General features: G+C 42.0%; 1 protein-coding gene across 3 annotated transcripts in view; it reads left to right on the top strand.

Moving 5' to 3' along the window:
• SAXO1 (stabilizer of axonemal microtubules 1) overlaps positions 1 to 9,138 on the top strand; it is a 103,407-nt gene extending 94,269 nt beyond the window's left edge. For all 3 annotated transcript variants that reach the window (XM_072841480.1, XM_072841481.1, XM_072841479.1), the window contains one exon: positions 7,741 to 9,138. In XM_072841480.1, the coding sequence (XP_072697581.1) occupies positions 7,741 to 8,744 (1,004 nt within the window). In that variant the 3' untranslated portion in view covers positions 8,745 to 9,138. The remainder of the gene's footprint in view (positions 1 to 7,740) is intronic.
• The last annotated feature ends 15,734 nt before the right edge of the window (positions 9,139 to 24,872 follow it).

Below are 24,872 nucleotides of genomic sequence, written 5' to 3'. Positions count from 1 at the left end.
TGTAAGTAAAGCAATAAACCTAGGGATGCACATGTCTTTTCAAATTAGTGTTTTTATTTTCTTTGGGTGAATACCCAGGAATGGAATTATTGGATCATGTAATATTTCTATTTAAAAATTTTTGAGGAACCTCCATAATGTTTTCCAGAGTGACTGCATCAATTCACTTAATTTGGTTGAGTTTCCACCAACAGTATACAAAGATACCTTTTTTTCTTTATATCCTCACCAACGTTTGGTTTTTCTTGTATTTTTGATACTAGCCATTCTGACTGGTGTGAGGTAATATCTTATTATGGTTTTGATTTGCGTTTCCCTAATGATTGGTGATGTTGAACAACTTTTCATGTGTCTCTTGGCCATCTATATGTCTTCTTTGGAAAAATGACTATTTAGGTCCTCTGCCCATTTTAAAAATTGAGTTTATTTTGCTATTGAGTTGTATGAGTTCTTTATATATTTTGGATAATAATCTCTTATCAGAAATATGATTTGCAAATATCTTCCCCTATTCTGTATGTCACCATTTCATCTTATTGATGGTCTTCTTTGCTGTACAAAAGCTTTTTAGTTTGATTTTGTCTCAAGAGATTATTTTTGATTTTGTTTCCCTTGCTTGAGGAGACAGATCCAGGAAAATCGTCCTTAATTTGTTCAAGAGATTGCTGCCTATATTTTAGTAGTTCGATGGTTTGAGGTGTCACATTTTGGTGTTTAATCCATTTTGATTTATTTTTGTATATGATTTAAGAAAGTGGTCCAGTTTCATTGTTTTGCATGTAGCTATCCAGGTTTTCCAGAACCATTTATTGGAAAGAGTCTTTTTCCAATTGCATTTTCTTGCCTCCTTTGCCATAGATTAATTCATCATGTATATATATGTCTGGGCTCTGAATTCTGTCTATTGATTTGTGAGTCTATTTTTGTGCAAGTACCAAAATGTTTTGAACACTATAGTGTTGTAGTAATCTTGAAATCTAGAATTGTGATAGATTTAGCCTTTTGTGTGTGTGTGTGTGTGTGTGTGTGTGTATAAGCAATGAACTTTTTATTTTCAAGTCTTTTCATGTTTCTCTTTTAGCCTTGTGTGTGTGTGTGTGTGTGTATAAGCAATGAACTTTTTATTTTGTTCAAGTCTTTTCATGTTTCTCTTTTAGCCTTGTGTGTGTGTGTGTGTGTGTGTGTGTATAAGCAATGAACTTTTTATTTTGTTCAAGTCTTTTCGTGTTTCTCTGTTTACTAAATGGCATTCGAGTCTGCCTAAGACAAAAATAGTCAATCCAAAGGCAGGCTTAATCACAAACTGTTAACACTATTAAGGGGATCTTGCAATTGTGCTGGATGCAAGATCAGTTATAATAATACATCGCTCAAAATAGAAACAAAAGCTATGAAATATCTGAAAATTAACTATACAAGAATAAAAATACTTGGGATTTCCAAAGACAAAACTTTAAAACTCAAAGGATATTTGAAATCATATGAATAACAGAGAGACAGTCCATGCTTGTAGATTATAACTTAATATGACTATGTTTGTTTTTTTTCCCTAAACTATTCTAAAAATTCATTTCATTCCCAATCAATATTTTGTTAGGTTGAAGATGTCTGATAAGTAAAGGACATTATGGTAAGTTAGTAGACAGCTGACAGAACTGGAGGATATTTGCCATTCCCCAAAACAACAATAAACTAATATTGTCAATGTGTATGCAGATAAGCAGCAAGAAAATATAAGGTAAACCAACAGGAAAATAGGCAGACTGTGGTTTTATACAAGAAAGATAAAGACTAATTAGCATAAGAAAGATGTTCAAAACCTCATGAGTAACCAAACAAGTTCAAATTGAAACAAGAGAACAATTTGTACTTGTTATATTAGCAAACATCAGAAAGCTGGGTCATGTCCAATGCTGTAGCTTCATAACATGTGGTAACAGTGAAGACTGTTACAGCCACTCTTGAAGACTAATCTACCACTTCTTAGGCAAAGTAATAAATTACCTACCTGCATATCTCCTGGGACAGCATTACCAAACCTAGGAAATCACAAAGCAATTCTCTCATAACTTTGTAAAGTGACATACATGTTTACTGCAATGTCATTCATGGCGGCAAGTGGTAGGTTTGGGGGGCAGCCTGGGTGAGACTAGTCCAGAAATCAACTAGTAAACTGTGGAAGGTGTCTTCATGGAGTTCCATACAGCTCTCATAATAAATCAGATGTACATTCAGCAGTGTGAGTAGATCTCAAAATAATAGGCATCTTCATCTTTAGCTCGCCTCTTCTCTTCCCATGTCCACTCTGTCCACTCTGTGCTCTTGTTCTTCACTCCAACAAGTACTGGGCAGCAACCACGAGCCAGGCACTACCCTCACACACCATGCCTCCATGTCTGGCTGGGTCCCTAGCCTTTTTCTTTCTCAAGATTGCTTTGGCTGTTTGGGTTTGCATTGTGGTTCCCCACAAATTGTGGGATTATTTGTTCTAGTTCTGTGAAAAACGCTATTGGTATTTTGATAGAGATTGTGTTGAATCTGTAGATTACTTTGTGTAATATGGACATCTTAACAATATTCTTCCAATCCATGGAATATCTTTCCATTTGTGTCATTAATTTTTTTCATCAGTATTTTATACTTTTCAGGGTACAGGTCTTTTGTTAAAAGACCTCCTTAGTTAATTTTGTTCCTAGGAATTTTTAAAAAAAGATTTTATTTATTCATGAGAGATAGACGGAGGGAGAAGCAGGCTCCATGCAGGGAGCCCAACATGGGACTTGATCCCGGGTTTCCAGGATCAGGCCCTGGGCTGAAGGTGGCGCTAAACCGCTGAGCCACCCAGGCTGCCCAGGAATTTTATTTGTTTTGGCACACTTGTAAATAATGTTGTTTTAATTTTTCTTTTTCGCTACTTTGTTATTACTGTATAGAAACACAACTGATTTCTGTGTGTTAATTTTGTTTTCTCTAACTCTACTGAATTCATTTATTCTAGTAGTTTTGGTGGAATCTAGGATTTTTTTATGTATAGTATTATGTCATCTGCAAATAATGACAATTTAACTTCTTCCTTGCTAATCTGGATACCCTTTATTTCTTTCTCTTGTCTGATTGCTGGGACTAGGGTTTCTAGTACAATGCTGAATAAAAGTGAAAGAGTGGACATCCTTCTCTTATTCCTGGTCTTAGAGGAAAATCTCTCAGGTTTTCACCATTGAAGATGATGTTAACTGTGGATTTTTCATATATAGGCTTTATATATGTATGTATTTATGAGGGAAGTATGTTCCTTCTAAACCCACTTTGTTGAGGTATTTTTTTTTTATCATGAATGGATGTTGAATACTGTCAAACGCTTTTTTAAAAAAAAATCTTTTGAGATGATTATATGGTTTTTATTCTTTTTGTTGATATGGTGTTTCATGTTGATTGATTAGTGAATATTGAATCATCCTTGCATCCTTGGAATAAGTCCCAGTTGATTATGGCAAATGATCCTTTTAACGTATTTTTGAATGTGGCTTGCTAATATTTTGTTCAGGATATTTGTACCTGTGTTCATCAGGGTTTTTTCATAGTGTCTTTGTCTGGTTTTGGTATCAGGGTAATGCTTCATAGAATGTGTTTAGACACTTTTCTTCCTCTTCTATTTTTTTGGAATAGTTTGAGAATAGGTATTAGCTCTTCTTAACTGGTGGAATTCACCTGTGAATCCACTGGTGGTCCTGGGATCTACTTATTGCCATTTTGTTAATTGTTTTCTGGTTGTTTTTGTAATTCCATTCCTTTCTTCTTCTCTTGTGGTTTGTTCTCTTCCCTTGTGGCATGATGGCTTTCTTTCTTTAGTGCTATGCTTGGATTCCTTACTCCTTATTTTTTTTGTGTTATAAGTTTTTGGCTTATGGTTATTATTGGGTCCATATACAACCTCCTCTGTGTATGGCTGGCTATACACCAATTTTAAATTGGTGATCACTTAAGTTTGAATACATTCTAAAAGCACTAAATTTTGCTTCCCCACCTACATTTTATGTACTTGATGTCGTATTTTACACCTTTTTATTTTGTGTATCCCTTGACTAGTATTTTGTGGATATAATTGGTCTTACTACTTTTGTGTTTTAACCTCCATACTGGCATCATAGGTGATTAATATACTACCTTTACTATGTTTCCTTTTACTTGTGAATTTTTTTCCTTTCATAATTTTCTTCTAGTTGTAGCACTTTCTTTCCACTTAAAGAAGTCACTTCAACCTTTCTTGTTAGTCTAGGTTAGTGGTGATGAACTCTTACCTTTTGTTTGTTTGGGAAATTCTTTCTCTCCTTCAGTTCTGAATGATAGCCTTGCTAGGTGGAGTGTTCCTGATTATAGGTTTTATCCTTTTAGTACTTTGAATATATCATGCCATGCTGGCCTGCAAAGTTTCTGCTGAAAAATCAGCTCACAATCTTATGGGGTTTCCCTGGTATATAACTGATTTCTCTTGCTGCTCTTAAGATTTTTTATCTTTAATCTTTGAGATTTTAACTGTTATATGTCTAGATGTGGACCTCATTGGGTTCATCTCGTTAGGGGCTCTCAGTGCCTCCTGAACCTGGGATGTCTATTTCATCCCCTTGATTAGGAAAACCTTCAGCTATTATTTCTTCAAATAGATTTTCCACCCCCTTATCTCTCTCCCCTTCTCTTGGGACTTCAGTAGTGTTAACTTTATTATGCTCGATGATGTTGCAGATGTTCCTTAACTTATCCTCATTTTTAAATATTCTCTTTTCTCTTTGCGTTTTGCTTTGTTGCTTTCATTACCCTACCTCCCAGATTATTGACCTATAAGAATAAGATACTTATTCTATTGTTGATTACTAATCTGTTGTTGATTACTTTGTGGTATATATATTTTTTAATCTTTTTTTAAAAAAAGATTTTATTTATTCATGAGAGACAGAGAGAGAGAGGCAGAGACATAGGCAGAGGGAGAAGTAGGCTCCCTGTGGGAGCCTGATGTAGGACTCAATCCTAGGACCCTGGGAACACCACCTGGGCCAAAGGCAGATGCTGAATCACTGAGCTGCCCAGGTGCCCCCATGGTATATTTTTAATTTCAGTTATGTATTCAGCTGTGATTGTTTCTTTTTAGTTTTTTAAAAAATATTTTCTGTCTCTTTACTTAAGTTCTCACTGAAAACTCTTCTCTAGGGTCCAGTGAATATCTTTATGACTTCTACGTTGAATTCTCTATCTGACATGTTGCTTATCTCTGTTTTGTTTAGTTCTTTTTTTTTTTTTTTGTGGTTTTTGTCTAGTTCTTTCTTTTGGGACATATTCCTGTGTTTCTTTCTATTACCATCATGAATTATTGGGGAAATGTAAATTAAGCTGCAGTGGGATACCACTAAATGCCTACTATAGTGTCTCTAATGAAAAAAAAAAGTGTTGATAAAGATGTGGAGGAATTAGAACCTTCACAAATTGCTGATGAGAATGTAAAACGGTACATCCACTTTGGAAAAGTTTGTACAATCTTAAAAAGTTAAAAATAGTTTTGCCATATAACCTAGCAATTCTTCTCTTGGTATATACCTAAGAAAAATGAAATATATATTCATACAAAGACCTGGCTATGACTGTTCAGAACAGAAATTTTCCCAATAGCCAACAAGTAGAAACAACCCAAATATTCATCAGTTGTTGAATAAATAAACAAAATTTGGTATATCCATATGATGTAATATGATTCAGCAATAAAAGGAGTGAACTATTACATGCTGCAACAAGGATGAATCTTGATTGTTATGTTACATGAAAAAAGCCAAATGCAAAACACTATATATTGTGCCATTATATTTATATAAAATGTCCAGAAAAGACACACCTATGGAGACCAATAGCAGATTGTGTGGTTGCTGGTGATGGCCCTAAAGATTAACTGTAGGTGGGCTTGGTTGATATTTTTGGGGTAGAAATGTTCTATAACTGGATTTTGGTGATTGTACAACTCTGTAAAAGTTACTGAATAATTAAAAAAATGTAAGATGGTGCATTTTGTGTTATACAGATTAGATCTCAGTAAAGGTGTTTTTAAAAAGTGTACCTATGGACTCCACTGATATTGGCTATATATAACCAAGGCTCCTTAGAAGCTGCTTTTGTTTCTAATGTTTGTAAAGCTGTAAGCAGGAGAACTCCCTTCAGATTCAGAGTGTTTACTAGAATTTCATATTGGTTACTTTTTAGATCTGGTAATTTATGGACACAATGGGGGCAATGTAGGACCTGGGTGGGAGCCCAGCATTATGGAACCAGTATCGAGGTGTTTGGATGGTACAGTTTGCTGATTTTTAGTTTCAAAGCTGTCCTTGGATTTGTGTGGGGAAGTTACTTTAAAAGGATCCTAGTGCAATTTGAAGACAAAACCTCCAGGATTCATGGAGATCATCTTTAGGGAAGATTTTTATTTGGGTACAGGTCTCACATTATCTTGGCCATGCCAGTCCCACAGCAAAGGTTCCCCTCGAGACAGATATCCTCTAGATACATGGACCGATTCTTTACATTCTTTAAATATTCTGAAATTATTCTTCTGCAAAAATTCTCTGATTATTTTTCATTAGTCTTTATTAGTCTTTATTCTCTCTAAATGTATGGTGCTCCTAACTGTATTATAGGCTGCCAGAAGAGCATGACTTTGGAGTCAATCATGTGGTTTAAATCCCAATTCTTAAGTTCCTAGCCATGTGACTTTAAGAAAAATTTCTTAGCCTCTCTGAGTCCTGCTCTTTAAAATCTGTAGAATAGAGATAATTATACTCATCACAAAGGGTTATGGTAAGATGAAACAAGGTCCTGTATGGAAATCCCTTAGCACAGTTAGCTGGTATATAGTGTTCTCTGATTGTCAGAATCAGATAGTGGAGTGGGTACAGAGTATGGATTTTGGATCCTGATTTGTAGCCCTTCTTTTTCACTTCTAGCCAAGTGACCTTGGGCAAGTTCCCTAAGTTCTCTGTGTCTCTGCTTCTGCATCTATAAAATGGGCATATTGAAAGCACCTGATTAGACCTGTCCACAGGTTAAATGAGTTAATATAGGAAGTATTAAGAATATTAAGATATTAAGATATCACATGATAATCTCTATGCAGGTGGCAGCTGCTGTTCTCTCACCAGCCAATGCAATGCCTTATTCCCTTGGGGCCAGCATGTTTGATTTATGTGGGTTAAATGTGTGGGTTATAGGGATACAATCATGGTCACCCCAAGGTTGAAAAGAGAGGTCTACTTGGTCTGGCTGGTGGCCCACCAGTGGTGGCTTGTGAATCCCCTTTCTCACTACACCATGTGCATCTTCTCTTTCTGTGCTGATTCAGAGTGGGCACCTCCCCCATAGAGGAACAGAACTATTCTTGGATCAAGGTACACTGGTGGTTGACTCCTCAGCTGGAATCAAATCCTTAGATCCTCCCATAGCTGTGGACTCTCTAAAATCCCTGCATGCAGCATTGTGGGTTATGATGAGACTCCTATAAATATATCTGTTCTGCATACTCACTTGCAAATCCTATAAAGTTGAAGTATGAAGCCCAGTGTTGAGGCAGTGAAGGGATCTACTCTAGTCTTCCTTTGTTTCAAGGACCATCTCCCTGGAGACTGGCTTAAGGCTTTGGGGACCTTTAGAATACATGTAGGTTAAGTGGCCTTGATTTATAAGTAATTACCACTTCTGCTTTATTTTCAGCTGATTACTTACCTTGGAACCAACCAAGACGAGAGCTGCTTCGTCCAGAACACCATTACCGGCCAGCATCAACCAGGTTTGATAGTAGAACTACACACCAGGATGACTATTCTGTAAAGGGCCTAGTGAACACCATGAGCTGTAAGCCTCTGGCCATGCCCAAGCTCTGTAACATACCGCTGGAGGATCTGACTAATTACAAGATGAGCTATGTGGCCCACCCTATGGAGAAGCGCTTTGTGTATGAAGCAGAGAAGTTCAGACCCTGTGAAATCCCCTTTGAAAGCCTTACCACCCACAAAGAATCCTACCGGGGCCTGATGGGAGAGCCAACCAAGAGCTTGAAACCTCCAGCCAGGTCCTGTGGTTTAGACACGACTTTCTCTAACACCACCGAGTTTCGAGATAAGTACCAAGCGTGGCCCACACCCCAGATATTCTCCAAAGTTCCTGTCACTTATGTCCCTCCTGAAGAAAAGATGGACCTTCTGACAACAGTGCAGGCCCATTACACATACCCTAAAGGTGCCCCAGCTCAGTCCTGCCGACCGGTGCTCTCAGTCAAGAAGGGTGGCCACTTTGAAGGCTCCACTACCACCAAGGACGACTACAAGCAGTGGCCTGGCATGCGCACAGAGCTAGTCAAGCCCGTTCCCCAGTTGAACATTCCCACTGAGCCCTTGGATTGTCTGACCACTATGCGGGCCCACTATGTGCCCCACCCACCCATCAATACCAAAAGCTGTAAGCCTTCCTGGGTGGGCCCCCGAGGAAATATCCCTGTGGAGGGCCAGACCACATACACCATCAGCTTTACTCCCAAGGATGTGAGCAGGTGCCTGGCTTCATACGCTGAGCCCCCTGGCTACATCTTTGAGGAAACAGATGCTTTGGGGCACAGGATATACAGGCCAGTTTCCCAGACAGGCTCTCAGCAGGACAGCCGTCTTTCTGTAGATGATTCAGAAAACCCTAACCAGCGGGAATTGGCAGTGTCAGCCTGATATTTAAAAATGGTTACTTAGAAATTGCACAATACTTTTAAAAGCAGGTGATTGAGAGTTATTCATTGGCCAAAAAAGAATTCCCCAAAATGGAAAAAAAAAAAAAAAAAAAAAAGAGTCTTCTTCATCATTTCCAGGACACTTGAATAAAATGAGAATCGCTTGACTCAACGAAAATGACATTTAATCACGGGCTAAGTATTCCCCTTAACCCTCCCTTGGCTTCTTCCCCCACTTTGGTCCCTTACCTTGTGTTGATGGAATCAAAGTTGGTCCCAAGGGTTCTTCTCTGAACCAGAAATATTTTATTGATGTAATCACTGTATGAATTGACATGATAATTAACCCTTGCCAAGTATGAAGTGCTAAAGAATAAATTTTATTTTTGGGGGAATGAATCTTCAGGTCTATGTGTTCACCCTTAAGTGCTGTCTATGGAGGGAAGGGGCTGTGTTCCTTGGGACCTTTGGGGAGATTTCAGACTATAGCCCCCATTGCATCCCAATACTGGTGGGAGTGCCTTGGACCCATTCTGGATTTTGTGTTCTCTCTGCCCAGGGTTGCTTTGTTTGGCTTCTTCCTACCTTTTCACACCATGACATATGAGCAAGATAGTGCTGTCTGAATGAGACTTGAGTTTCTTTAGTCACAGGAAGTGGAGAGAGGAGAAAGAGATCCTACAGCAGTTCCAGGGGAGCATGGATCTATTGGGTCTCTTTACACCCAAACCAGTGCTGGCTCTGATTTCAGGGTGAGGAAGAGGAAAAGGGACCCTTGGCAACTGGGTAGTTGGCAGGCTCCTCCTGGCTATGAGCTCCTCCACCCCTGTGGGTTCTTCTAAGTGTCTGGAGCTGGGAAAAATTGCCCTATACTTCTTCTAAGGCTAGATCTGCTTTTCCTAAAAAGACAGCTGTGACCAGACTTGTGACAAAACTTGATGCAGTGATGAGTTGGACCCCGCCCTGGAGGAAGGGCCGGAAATTTCTCTTTTGGGTCTAAGGCTTGATTCTGAGCCAAAGTAATTTGGTGTGTTTTTTTTTTTTTTTTTTTTTCCTAATTGGAAAGAATTGAGGAAAGGTTTTGTCCAAGAGGACCTATGCTAGGGTCAGATGGGCTCATGATGTGGGTGAGCCTCACTCAGAGGGGTGCAGCCTGATATCAGGATCACTTACCTCATTTCTGAGTCCACAGAACCCCAAACATACTCCATGGTCTAAAGAAACTTGGGAATGGTGTATAGGGGAGGGAGGAGATTTCAGCTCAAGTCTGGAGACTTGGGTTTAGGCTCAGTGCCTGGTTCATGGGCGAGAAACCTGTATCATTTATTTAGGTCCCATATTTCCAGGACTCTTATTTACCTGGCCCAAACCTCTCAGGTCCCTCTGCCTTGCAGCCTCTCTATGAGGTTGGTTTGTATCACTGGGTTGCGATAAAAATCATTTAATCCTCTTGTTGCTTCTATGGGGTCTGGATACCTGCCTCTATGGGGTAGAGAGGCTCAGAGAGATAACGCACCTTGTCCAAGACCACAGAGCATGGAGAACCAAGGTCAAGATTGGAACCCAGGCCTTCTGATTCAAGATCCAGTGCTCTTCCCATGGCACCAGGTACCTCCCATCTGCTGTCCCAAGTTGCATGGCTCCATAAGCCACATGACACCACATTTTCTCTGAGCTTCTTCCTGGAGTACATTAAGCTAAAGGAGAGCACTAAGGAGGGTAGGTTTTATTACTTTCATTTTGTAATTTTTTTTTCACAAATCAGAGAAATAATGGCAGTTGACTTGAAAAGCCACACAGTGCTAAATGTTTATAAAAATGCCACAGTCTCTTCTATTCTAGCTCTTGGCCTCCCCCATCATTGCTTCCCAGAGAAGAATTTAAAATTATTATATCTGTTTCTGTTACTATTTTCCTTCATATTCCAAAATCATATGCATATACTATTGTCCATTGACTTATTGATTTTAGACATGGTCTGATTTGGTAGATTGGGAATTTTAATTCCCTTACACTGCCTGCTTTTCTCTCCTTCTTCTCAGTGTAGTTATAGGACAGTGCTTGGTATATCAGGACCAATAAGCTTTTCTAATATTTCTGATGAGTGCAAAGAACCTGAAGAAGGATGGATGGACCTGGCTGATTAGAGTGCTAGTTCTCTTGGGGTGAGGAATTTCTTCTGAGTCTTTCCTTTAGGACATGTGTAGGGGTTACTCCATGGTGACCCTGGGCCAGATGAGCCACTTAGAACATCCCTGCCTGCCAACTTCTCCCAGAATTAAGGAATCTACTCTCTCCTCCTATCTGTCCTTTTTGGGTCTCAAAATATCCGTATTATGAAAGTGATAAATGCAGTAAAAAATCCAGAAAACACAGAAACTATATAAAGCTATTATGGGGACTAGTGGAGCCCAGTGGTGAGCAACATGTAAGGAGAAAGTCCAGCAGACCTGGGCTCACTTCCCGGCCCTTGTCACCCACTAACTAGGAGACCTTGGTCAAGTTCTTTAAAATGTGACTAATAACAATATTGGCTCCATGGCTTCATTGTTTGTGTCGAATGATAGAATATATGTCAATCGCTTAGCCCTGGCTTATGGTTAACTCTAATTAAACATAGATGAGGGTGGTGGTGATAATGATGATGAAGAAGAAGAGGGAGAAGAAGGAGGAGGAGGAGGAGGACGACGGGGCTGACTTCTGTCTACCTGGATCTATTCATGATTTTGTTGGCCATGGTTTACAAGTGTGAAGGTAAGCAGGATTGCTCATTTAATTTACAAAGGAAAAATATTCACTTTTCCCCCATATAGTTATATAATTGTTGTGAGTTGGGGTTGTTCCCTTGTGCTTCCTGGAAATGTCATTTTAGGAAGTAATGGGGGTTGGGAGGAGGGAAACAGGGTGAGCTGAGCAGATGGGGCCTTGGCTCCCCTTCCTTGCTCTGCCACGGCAGCTTCTTGCTAATGAGTTCTGCATATCCGGCTTCCATGTAAGAGTTCGTTGGAAACACCTCTGTTAAAACACTTGTACACATGTGCATATACTGCTCTAACACCTGATAGGATTGTGTTTGACAAACCCTAGAGATGAAAGGCTTCAAACACGTGGTCTTCTTTCAGAAATATGGAAGAATTATAGTTTATATCGTATAATTTTTCACTTGTGATAATGAACTGCGAGCTTCATAATCTACCATGGCCCAGCGTCTCAAGGCTTTATGCATATTAGAAAGAAAAATTACTGGAGAACAAAGAATTTGGAAAAATCTAATGGCCAAGCAGGGAACCTGCTCCAGTGGAGAGCCCAGTATGCTCTAAGGATGAGATTCTCGGGAAGAAAACAGGGACAGGACTTTTGAAGCCAAAGATGGCAAGCTCTGTCTTATCAGAGGAAAGCAGAGTCTCCCAGTGTGGCTGATGGGCTGTGGCTAGTGAGATTTGTTGGTGTGGAAGCCCTGGGCTGGTTGGACAGGCTCTGCTGGTTTGGCGTATGGTGCCCAAACCATGTGGTGTGATGGATATGGCATCTGCTGGGATGAGGACCTCTTGATCACAACGGTGACTTCCTGCCTGTACTGTGCATAGGCAGGTCCTATCCTGTGGTTCACTGGACGGTAGGCTGCCTGCATGAGTCAAGACCCAGCACAGTACTCTCATTTTTTTGGTGATTAGGAACCCCTCTCTAGTTTGCCCTCCAATTATGGTATAAACACAGCACTAAGAACAGGTTAAGGGACCCGGCATTCTGATACTTGTTGCATGTTCACAAGGGCCAATGTCTTTAAGGGCGAGCCTTTTTTCTTTTTTCTTTTTGGCTTGGCTCTAAGATCTTAGACCAGGTAGGGGCTGGAGGATGGAGATGGTGGGCCCATCCCAAGTGGTTCTTTCTGCCATCCCCATTGTTAGCACCATTTGTCACCCTACTTTCTATGGTAGCTGGTGTTTATGGCTTCAAGCCCCAGCCAGGCTCTGCCATGAAGACCTGCTCCCTATCAGCTCTAGCTGTCCAGGGACAGTTTTGTTTGAAGCTGGGGCTTCCCCTTCTGTGCTTGCAGGTCTTTGTTCCCCATCCACCTCTTGTCTCCTTCAAGTTTCTTGAAGCCCCTTGCCCATGGACGACTGCCCTCCTGTCGTCTTCACTACGGCGTCTGATAATTTCCTTATTGCTTTATTACAGCTTAACATGGTGTGTGTGAGTGGGGCAGGAAGGAGACCAGTCCAGGTAGGCCGACTTGACCTCACATAGGTGGAGCTGGGTGAAGGTGATAAAGCATGAATGGGATTTTGATGGCATTTCCTTAACCACAAAGTGTATCTGGAGGGTGACCTTCCCCCTTAACTAGACAGAAGGGCAAACGTGGGCAGAGTGGGATAAGTACTAGGTCAACTGGTGTGTACAGGTGGAGGGGACCCTGCTGTGAGCCATTAGCTTCAGAACCACAGGCTGTCTCTAAGCCTGTGCAGACGGCATCAGACTGTGCTCCATGCCTCCCTCCCACCCCTACATCCTTGGCCTCACCTATTCTCCCTCCTACCCTTCTCAGATATCACCAGCAGCTTCAGAGAGGGAGGGCCCTGGGGGCTCAGACCCAGCCCTCCACTGAGCAGAGACTGAGCCCAGTTGCGACAGGAGGAGCATCAGTGCTGGGGTGGCTGGGGAAGCAAGCACCGTCTCCTGGTTTTGCTTCCATGCTGTGTCCTCTGAATACCTTTCACTGTAGTCTCCTTGCCATAAACATTTTGGAAATAACATACAGCGTTAGAATAACTGTCCTGCCTGCCCCACTCCAAGCTTTTGCCTCTAAAGCAGAAGCCAAACCTACAGCCCAACTGTACCTTTCCACAAGGACGCACCCTCCTGGGATCTGGTCCCTCAGGGCATAAAGATGACCTGAGAGATCTGTTTCCTCTCAAAGTGCTTTTCTGTTGTGCAGTTGCCAAGAGGAAGTAAGCGGGCCAGGCGGGGGTGTGCACAGGTTTCTAGCAGCAGATTAAATGGCCCCCTGGCTCCTCAGGCCTGCCCTGCCATCCCTCTAGCCCACATCTGGTCAGCAGCCTGGAGGTGGGAAGACATAGGCCCTTCTGGGCAAAAATCCTGGGGGTGGCGGGCAGGCAGGCGTGTTTTCTTTGGCAGGGCAGGCTCAGAATTTCCATGCGGCTGGCTGAGCAGGTGCTTGGCTCCTCCCCACTTTGGGGGTGCAACACGAGCCCTGGAGCCTGTAAACCTTCCAGAACATATGCTCTGGATTCTGGAAAAGGCATCAGGATAGGGCTGGGCTGGGCTGGGCTTTAAGTCCTGCTTCTGCATCACAGGTGCCCCTGGTCCCTGTCTCTGGATCTTTGGACACTGACAAGAGAAGTTCGGATGGCTTTTTCTTGTCAAGACTCTCAGTGTGGCAGCAAACCCAGGTTGATGTTAATCAAAAGGATTCAGCAACTTTCCATTTCCGTGATTGAGTCTAACACTGATGTTCTTGCGCTTTTACCGCCCAGACCAGCCTGCCTGCCTGCCCACCTGCACTCTGCCTACCTGCCCAGGGCCAGGGCTGTGCTTTCACTGGCACAGGGGTAGCTTGGTTACTCCCTCGTCATCCCAATCCCTGTCCATTTCATGTCACAGGATCGTAAACTAGGGGAGCCCACAAATGCCCTTGAAGCAGGCAAGTAGCTACTAGAGAAACACAGGCAGACAGAATGCCTGAAAAATGACTAAAATTTGGCATCTCTGCCAGTGAATGACTTATAAACTAAGAAATGGAATTTTTGGGATGATAGGCTCTCCCAGACTTAAAAAAAAAAAAAAAAAAAAAAAAAAAAAGAAAAACCCACAACCCAAACCAACCCACTTTTCATTTTAAAGTTTCTAAGCAGAGTTCAGTGCTTACTATCAATTTGGAGAGGCTCTCTGCTTGGCTCAGCAAAGTTGTAACACCTCCCATATTCGAAGGCCAGTTATTTGGAAACTTCTATGTCCAAAACTGAGGCCAGAGTCTGGACACATGCTGCCTTTAAGTTGCCAAAATCCCTGACAGCCGTTTCATGTATGGAAACTCAGGTACTTTATGCAGTGAACACCCCCTATCCTGGCACTCACTATGCTCATATTGGCTCCTGTCCCTCATTTATTCTTTTTCTTTTTCTTTTCCTTTTCCTTTCTTTTCCTTTTTCTTTTCTTTTCTTTCTTTTTTCTCTTTTCCCCTTTCCTTTCCTTTCCTTTCCTTTCCTTTCCTTTCCTTTCCTTTCCTTTCCTTTCCTTTCCTTTTTTTCTTTTCTTTTCTTTTCTCTCTTTTCTTTCTTTCCTTCCTTCCCCCTTCCCTCAGTACAGTTCCAATGAGCTTCTGAGGGTTTATTAGCCCTCAGAACAGCAGCAGGGGCTTCTGCTAGAACCAGACATCTAAACAGAAGGGAGTGGCTGCTGACAGCTTGGCAGTGGGGCTGGAGACCAAAAAATGGTTTAAAAATGTAGAACTCCAAAGTATGGCAGCTCAGGAATTGTGACCCCAATGTACTAATTAAAAAAAAAAAAACAGTGTAGGTACACACACATTTGCACATACACACATTTTATTAAGTCTGGAAAAATATGCCATGGTTTATGCTTATGGCCTCAGTTTAATACAAATGATGAATTCTACACTTACATTTTTAAAGTCTGGACAAATGCATGAACAGTGTTGGATAAATGAATTCCCATTTGTCTCATTTATCTATAATTATAAGGGAATGGAGTTTTGGAGTATCTGAATATGAGGTTAACCGACAAACCGACAGGTAACAACTATTAGCTTTTCTGAAGGTGTTTTCTATGGAATAGAAACTGTGATATGGTGTTTTCAAAAAAAGTTCATTGGACATAGAAGTTTGGGAGAGGCTGCAGATTATATCACCCTGTTTGAGATTTGTCCTGCATAATAATATTTTGAAGGCTCTGTGAAACCCTAGAGTAAAGGAACTATGTTACACTTTGTATAGCCTAGTATGTGAATCAGTATGCTAGCAATTATAAGGGCTCAAGCAAAAAAGGGGAATTTTTTGGTTCAGACAGTTGAACAGTCTAGGGCTTTATCTATGGGATTCAGGGCTTTATCTATGGGATTCAGGCAAAGCTGAGTCCAGAGACTCGGAGAAGATGCAATGGGTGCTTGGTCTTTATCTTTTGGCTTTATTTTCTTCTGTCCTGCCTTCTTGGGCAGGCTCTGCCCATGTGGGGGTTTCTAGTGATTTTAAGCATATGATATCCTTCAGTTAAAGAGCTTCTCCTTCCCAGTGGCTCCAGTAAAAATCCCTGAAATGAATCTCTCTTGAGTCTTCCTGCTGATCCCTGAACTGATGGCCACGTCCAGGGAGGAAAAAAAAACAAATCCTCCTTGTCCAATACTGAATCAGGGGTCCTCCCCATGGACTGAGTAGTGTGTATGGGTGGGGTCAACCCCATGCAGACTACGTGAGCCCTGGAAGGCTTGGGGTGGGGCGGGTCCCCAAAGGAAGCGGAGGTGTAGTTTCCAGGCAAGGGGAGGGATGAATGCTGAACAGGCAGGAACAACAGTTTCCAATGCTGAAAATAGAGCCCTTTTATTGTGTAAAACCTGTTGGAACACACACGAAGAAAGCCTGCCAAGTGCTCATCATACATTTTTTTGGGAATACGTTTAGAATACAATAAAATTTGCACGCATGCACACATGTGGTTGAACTTTTCTTTGATGATTTAAAAACCTCAGCGGGTCCTGCCCTGCCTCAGGGTCAGCTCTGAGTGTTGAAACATCCTGGTCACTGACTGTTGAAATGGTTTGGCTTCTTGATAAATGGGAGGTTCTTGGCACAGCTAGAGTGCCGGGCACAGGGGGCCTGGGAGAGTTCATTTCCCGGAGAGCGGCCCCGAGTGTTGTTATCTCCAGGGTGGAGCTCCCTTGAGTCCTGACAGCAACAGCACATCACTCCTCAGGGCCTCCACGTGCCTCCTGCTCTGTTGTCTCCCTTTTGGGGCAGGGAATTGAGGCTGAGACAGGTTAAGGAACTGGGGGCAGTGGAGGAAATGATGCTCATAGAAGGAGCTCAGGGAGCGGTGAGATGACACCGTGGATTTGCAAGGGAAGGCTGGAGAGAGGCAGGGGACTGTTGATGTGAAGAGAAAAAACTGAATTTTCAAATGCCTTTGTGGGATCATGCAGTGTGCAGGTGTATGAGCTCCCGAATGGTGACTGTATGTCTGTGAATGACTCTCCACCTTGTGCTCAGCACTCAGACTTAGGAGTTGCTTCTGGATGTGAGCAAATAGATGCAAACACGCTGATTGGGTTGCAACAGGACTTCTTTACACAATGCTTGCTTACTGACAGGGCTAATATATAGGAGGGAATGATTATATCCAGAAACTGAAGGTAATTTAAAGGGATCGATCGATCTATCTAAAATATATATTTTGAGAGAGAGAGGGAGAGAGAGTGTAAGCACAAGTGATGGGGGAGGGACAGGGAGAGAGAGAGAGAGAGAGAGAGAGAGAGAATCTTAAGCAGACTCCACGCCCTGCATGAGCCTTACATGGGGCTCGACCCCATGACCCTGAGATCATGACCAGAGCGCCAAGATCAAGAGTTGGAGATTCAACTGACTGAGCCACTAGGCACCCCTGAAGGGATTTAAAATTTTTTTAAGTTCTTTGTTGGAAAGAGTTAATCACATTAAGAATAGATTCTCTTCATCGTAGAAAAAGATCCTTTGGGCTTTTTCAAGGAAAAAGGCATTTTCATCTTATGATTTGGTAACATGCAGTCACATCTATTATGTTTGTTTCACTATAGTCTCTCAAACAGTGGAATTTAGGGAGGTTTTGCCTCTTGGTTAGCAAGCTCTTGAGGATTCCACAGCTCAGAAGCATGGTATCTCTTACCTTTGCCATCTGCCTTGGGGGCCCATGTGACTCGAGGCTATTGTGGGGTCTTTTCTCAGACTCCTGGGCCTGTGCAGTTCTCACTAACATCTTGCTCTGGGGGTGCCTCCAGAACCTTGGGTCGCAGAGATGAGGCCTGAGTTTGGGGAGGGCTGGCATGGACATCTGAATGCTGGGTGGCCAGCAGGCTGCTGCTGAGAAGTGGGATGGAGCAGGTCTCTGAGCAGGCTCTGCAGTCAGACTGGCCTGGCACTTCCGCTTACTGCCTTGGTCCCCATTCGTCCCTGGGAAGGGATGCCCAGAGCATCCTGCGATTTCTAGGAACTTTTCCTTTTTCTGTTTCCCCTTTCTGCACTGTGACTCATAGGGAGAAAGGGGTCTTCTCTGAAGTGCATAAGGATTTCCTGAAGTCAGGGTTTCCAGGAACCAGGATTAGACAAGTAGCTGTAATTATGCTGAGTGCCGTGAGGGAGAAGGAGGGCAGGTATCTGCTTGGAGGGTGAGCATGGCTTCCTTGAGACTGTGACCTGCCTCCCCTTTCCTACCTCCATCCCCCTAGTGTCTCCAGCCACAGTCATCTAGGTCTTGTCCCTTAGGATCTCTCATCCTTTTATCACATCATGCAGTTTAGTCTTTTATTGGTCACTTTCTTTTGTATTCCACCCACCATCATCTTTTCAGCAGAACGAAGGTCACTTTTTTGGGATCTAGTTAGAAGAGTGGATATTGTATATATCTTTTCAAATTAGTGTTTCTGTTTTCTTTGGTAAATACCCAGTAGTGAAATTATTGAATCATATAGTGTTTCTTTCTTTAATTTTTTGAGGGATCTCCATACTCTTTTCACAGTGATTGCACTAATCTGTATTCCCACCAGCAGTGCATGAGAATTCTCTTTTCTCCACATCCTCACCAACACTTGTTATTTCTTGTCTTTTTTGGGTAAGATTTTATTTATTTGAGAGAGAGAGAGAAAGAGAGAGAGAAAGAGCATGAGCGGGGGTGAGGAGGAGGGGCAGATGGAGAGAGAGAAGCAGACTCCTCACTGAATAGGGAGCCTGACGTGAGGCTCGATTCCAGGACCCTGAGACTATGACCTGCGCCAAAGGTAGACACTTAACCAACTGAGCCACCCAAGTGCCCCTATTTCTTGTCTTTTTAATACTAGCCATTCTGACAGGTGTGAGGTGATCTCTCCTTGTGGTTTTGATGTGCATTTCCCCAATGACTTGTGGTGTTGAGCATCTTTTCACGTGTCTGTTGGCCATTGGGATATCATCTTTGGAAAAATATCTATTCAGGTCCTCTGACCATTTTTAAATCAGATTTTTGTGTGTGTTGTCCAATTTTATAAAATATTTTGGATATTAACCTCTTATAGGATATAATTTGGAAAATATCTTCTCTCATTTACTATGTTGCCTTTTTGTTTTGTTGACAATTTCCTTTGCTGTGCAAAAGTTTTTTATTTTGGTCTCAATAGTTTGATTTTGCTTTTGTTCCCTTGCCTTAGGAGACATATCCATAAATATTTTGCTAAGCCCAAGAGATTACTGCTTATGTTTTCTTTTATGAGTTTTATGGTTTCAGGTCTCAAATTTAGGTCTTTCATCCATTTTGATTTATTTTTGTGTGGGGTTTAGGAATGTGGCTCAGTTTTATTCTTTTGTGTATAGCTATCCAGGTATTCCTGCACCATTTATGAAAAGACTATCTCTTCCACATTGTATATGCTTGTCTCCTTTGACATAGATTAATTGACCATATATGCACCCCTGTGTCTATTGTGGGATTATTTACAGTAGTCAAAATATGGAAGCAACCCAAGTGTCCAAAGATGAAGATGTGGGGTACGTGTGTATGTGTGTGTGTGTGTGTTTGTATGTGTACACACACATTATGGGTGAATATTACTCAGCCATAAAAAAGAATGAGATCTTGTCATTTGCAACAACTTGGATGGACCTAGAAGGTATTATGCTATGAGAAAATAAGTCAGTCAGAGAAAAACAAATACTGTATGATTTAACTCAAATGTGGGATCTAAAAAACAACCCAACAAACAGATCCTTAAATACAGAGGAAAAACTAGTGGTTGCCAGAGGTAGGTGGTTGGGGGGATGAGTGGAATAAAGGAGACTAATAGGTACAAACTTCCAGTTATAAATTAAATAGGTTACAGAGATGAGAACAGCATTGGGTAATATAGTCAATAATATTGTGATAACATTGTACAGTGACAGATGGTGACTGCATGTAACATGGTGAGCACTAATATATAGAATTGTTGAGTCACTATGTTGTACCCTTGAAACTAATAAACGTTGTATGTCAATTATAGTCTAGTAATAAAAGATGAGGGGATGTTGTAAATAATTGTATTTCTATTTTTCTGCCACAAATCCAAACCTGGCCTTGCAATAAGTGAATATGTGCTACGAGGGAAGAAAAGAGGACCAGAGAGGGAGAGATAGCTTTGTGAACACAGGATTCCCTGCTTTTGCCTTTGCCTTTGGGTCTCAGACTGTATCCATCTCTGTGGGCTGTCAAAGGGCTGAGAGGCCCAGCTTTCCAGTTTTGCTGCAGGGCAGTGAGGGGAAAAAGTTCTAAAATGCAGCAATCTGGAGGAAGCATTATGTTATAAACTTTTTATTTATTTATTTATTTATTTATTTATTTATTGGGTTGCAATTTATAGCTTCCATATTTGCCTGTCCTGGGTTCCAAGAAAGACGTCACAATGGGAGAGTAGGTGGTGGTGCGTGTGGTGGTTAGTATTCCAGGGCTTCTGGGAAGGTAAGAAGGGGAAGGGGAATGGATCATGGAGCTTTCAAGGAACTGAGGCCAGTCACCCAGAGACAGTGACCAGAGATGAGGTTGCAGGGCACCTCAGGACATATTAAGGAGTCCATTCCTTATCTTGACAACAGTGGGACGGTGGAGCAGGTTTTAAAACAGAGGACCGGTATAACCCAAACCATCTTTTGATATGATCTCTTTGTGAATGGATTTAAGCCACTTTGGCTTATCACTGATTTCTGGGTTATCTTGGTAAAATGGGTAGCTCTATCCAGAGAGCCTGGAGCTCTGTGTCTCCACCTATGCAACATCATTCCCTAAGGTGGTATGTTTCACTGAAAACAATCCCAGCCCAAATTGTGGCATACATGCTAGCAAACTGGCCCAACACAGTCTTATAACCTGCTCTTTGAACTCATTAATAAGTCCTAGTGTTGAACCCTAGACACTCTGACAGTTAGTCCAAGGCAAATGTCCCTATGGTGAGATCAACCCAAAACTTCTCTAGTCAAATTAAACTAAGCATGATGGGGGTGGGGTTGGGGGTGGGGGTGGGACAGAACCAAAGACAATTCTAGACTTTGGGCTCTAGGCTATTGGATTTGCTGGATTCTTAGATTGTTGGTACAGGGGCAGTGGTGCTGTGTACCCTTTCCATGCCCTTTAGAACCTTTCATTTCATTGGTGTGTAATTAATGAACTTTATTGTAATGAACAAACCGTCTGTGGCAGATTTAGATAACAGTATTTGAAAGGCTTGCAGTGGTCAGTTTTGGAGGGTGGATTTATGATTGGGTAATTAAATGTGAGCTAACTGCCTCTAGGGTGTAGATTTAAGTTAATTTCACATGTGCATCAGCTTACACTGGTATATTTGTAGGCAGTATAATGATAGTTCTAGCTGCTGTGTGGGGAGTGGGTTTATTCCAACAGGATACCTTTGCGAAGTCCCGGTGAGAGACGATTAGGAATAAAAGGAGCAATCCCTGGGTGCTGAGCTGGAGATTTCCCCCAAGCTTGGGATGTCATAGTTAGAGTAGGACATGTTGGCATTTGTGGTGAGAATATGACTACTTTCCTGACTTGACTCTGAGCTCCCTGAAAATGAGGACTTGGCTTTCAGCCCCGTGTCCCCAGGGCCCAGCCTGGGCCCAGCACAGAGTTGGTGCTTAGCAAGAGGTTCTCAGACTGAGGGAAGGGGAAGGTAAGTGATAGGAGAAGAAATCAGGGAGGAGATGAGAAGAAATAAAGGCTTAACTGGCAGGGTGGGGGGTGGGAAGTGAGATGTAGGATGAGGTCCACCAGGACCAGATGAGGATTTGGTGGTTTTCCATCTCAGCAAGACCCTGGTGTAGAGTCTAGACCTTCCCATTGCAGAGGGAATGGAGGGTTGAAATTATGGTGGTTTTGCTCTCCGGTGGTTCCTGTGAGTATCTCCATTCCGATAGGAAGGGCCTCGGAGGTGAAGAAATTCAGCTCAGGAATGGCTGGCCCATCGACCTGGCACCTGCTCTTTGCCCTGGTACTGTGACATGCTGAGCTTTAGCTCTAGGACAGAACGACCTGCATGACCGACCAAACAACCTCACTATTCTTCAAGTGACCTCAGCTAAGTCATTTCCTGGCCTTCATTGTTGTTTAAAAAAATGATGGGGAGGATTGGAGAGCAGAAAATCAAGCCTGTGACACATTTCATCACCATGCTCCTTGCCTTGACCATTAAATATTTCCTGGAGTTGCTCACCTGGTAACTAAGCTGTTCACAGCTTGTCTTCTATCCTTTATGGGATTTGTAACAAGGTCAGCCTTGGCCATCACAAAGACCCGGACGAGGGCTGTTTATGTCATTTTGGAGAAGGAGGCAGGTTTTCCCAGGCATGCTTTCTGGTCTGGATGCTGACCATGCAATCTCTCAGGCCCTCCTAAGCATTCTGCTTAAACAAACATTATTTATGTTCAGCAGGAGAACCATTCCCCACCGTCTGCTTTCTCTTCACTCATATAAAACTGCACATTTAATTTCTGTTTACACATATAAAAACTCCATCTTTAGGAGCAGCCTGGGAAATCTTTGGTTGAAGATGGATTTTGCTTTTGGAAAACACAGAAGTGAGTGACATCTGTATATTGTGTTATCAGAAGCGTGACACATGTGGTTGATTGGGACCAGGTGCTTCACAGAATCCATCTGAGTAAAGCTATAAACCTCTAGTTGACAGGCAAGGTGACAGCCCAGGTCTTGCGAGCAAAGTCTCTGCCTTCCATATTAGAGGTAGCAACAAACAGTTGAAAACCTTGGGGTGCTATGAATTAGAAGCTAGGTTTCAGCCAAAGATAACAATCTCTGAATGGCTTGTATACCTTTGACCTGTAAAAGCATCTCCAAGTGGACAGCACAAGTAGGTGGGGACAGACAATAATTTTGGGTTCATCTTAGTTTTACAGGATAGGTAGATTCATTGAGCATTCAATTCTGTACTGATTAAGGCTTGAGTCCATACCAGTATTTTCCTACTTGGCAGTATGTGATATGGGTAGATAACCTTCCCTGATTTGATTCACATTCAGTGTATTGTGAGTTTGAATCCTGAAGTCCTTAAATCATGGCTTGTTCATTGAACAAAATGAGGGACAGAGAGAGACCAAACCAAGGGGATCTCACCTTGTTTTCCTGATTTATCCTTTCTTGGGTAATTCACCCAACATGTCAGTTTTCATTGGATTATTTCCAAGAGCTTCATCCTTCTCTTCACCCCACAATCTCCTTATCCTTTGTGGATAAATTTGCCTATTTTTTTTTTTTGAATTTGCCTATTTTAGGGAGGCCCACAAATAGATTATTGAGCTCTAGCTTGTCTCATTCTAGCTGAGAACTGTTAGTAAATTAGATTATTTTCTTTGAATTTATTGGTAGAAGGAGGTAAGGGGATAGTAGCATGTTGTTTGTGAGGAAGGCTACCACTTGGTAAGTAAAATATCTGTAATTTTAGCTTTTACATTACACGTATGTTTGCTCTTGAATGAACATCTCTCTGTGATTTTTAGTAAATCAAAGGAAATGGCAGCTATGTGTAAATTTGGGTATTCTGAACCAAAACTAGACTGTACATTGGGATTACAAAATGATGTCTGTCCTGGGAAGTATTTCTGAATGTATGTGAACATTTTGGTGAGTTGCTAACATGGGTGGTTCACTAATGCTGCTCTTATTTATGCTATTGTGTAGTATTGGACTTTGAAGGAATGACTGATGTCCTTCTCAGTCAAAAATGGAAATAGAGACACAGTCTTTCAAAGCTGACAATGAGAACACGAAAGAGGCCAGGCCACCTGGATGGCTCAGTGGTTGAGCATCTGCCTTAGGCTCAGGTCATGATCCTGGGGTCCTGGGATCGAGTCCCACATTGGGTTCCCCTTAGGGAGCCTGCTTCTCCTTCTGCCTCTCTCTCTCTCTCTCTCTCTGTCTCTCATGAATAAATACATCTTAAAAAAATATTATAGAGCACAAATGCTGCCGGCTCTGGCTCTCATCTCCCTGTCTTCAAGGTAGCTTGGATGACAATAGTGGCTAACATTTAGTGACACATCAACAATCACAGATTTCCTCAATGTAAATTAACCACTAGTTTTCTTACAGAAACCCTATCCTGTGAGGTATCCTCTTTTTAAATTTATTTATTTATTTAATTTAATTAATTACTTTATTTATTCATGAGAGACACAGAGAGAGGCAGAGACCCAGGCAGAGGGAGAAGCAGGCTCCCCACAAGTAGCCTGATGTGGGACTCGATGCTCTATCCTGGGATTAGGACCTGAGCCAAAGGCAGATGCTCAACTGCTGAGCCATCCAGGCATCCCAGTATCCTCTTTTTAAAGGTGAGGAAACTGAGGCATGGATAAGTGTTGGTGATTATTGATCATTCTGGTCTAGATGGGCCCCAGATTCCCCAGGCTCATCTTGTCAAAGGCCTGGAAACTTCAGAGGCCAAGAAGGGGCCACTGGGATGGGGATTTCTAACCCCAGGCCTGGCCTGTGATTGAGATTCCAAACTTTTACACTGTGGTTGGTGGCATCCTTCTAGGAATCTCTCTTTTTCTCCCTTGCTGAGCTCTCTGATTTTGGCTGGAAAAATTTCCATATGTTCTATTTGAGCCCTTCCCACCATTTGAAACTTCCTGGGTTTTTGCTCTGGCATCTCTGACTCATCTCCTCCCCCCCACCCCTTCCTCCCCTGGGGTCTCTGTAGGATATTATTTGGTTGTTGGTATGTGAGTATTTATAGTTCTAGTATTGGCTTTTTCTTTAAAGCAAAACCTTAAACTCCTTAAAATAATTGGAATTTCAGGAAGAGTTTTCTGGTTTATTTTTATACTGCTTAACAGACTGTGATGATTTGCTAGAAAACTGGCTGGAGTTGGGCTTTGGGGCTGGGGGTCC

The sequence above is a fragment of the Canis lupus genome, chromosome 10 (genome assembly GCF_048164855.1).
Source record: "Canis lupus baileyi chromosome 10, mCanLup2.hap1, whole genome shotgun sequence".
In the NCBI taxonomy this organism is placed as follows: domain Eukaryota; kingdom Metazoa; phylum Chordata; class Mammalia; order Carnivora; family Canidae; genus Canis; species Canis lupus.
Note: the sequence above shows the minus strand (reverse complement) of the source record. Positions and strands in the feature narration are given on the sequence as shown.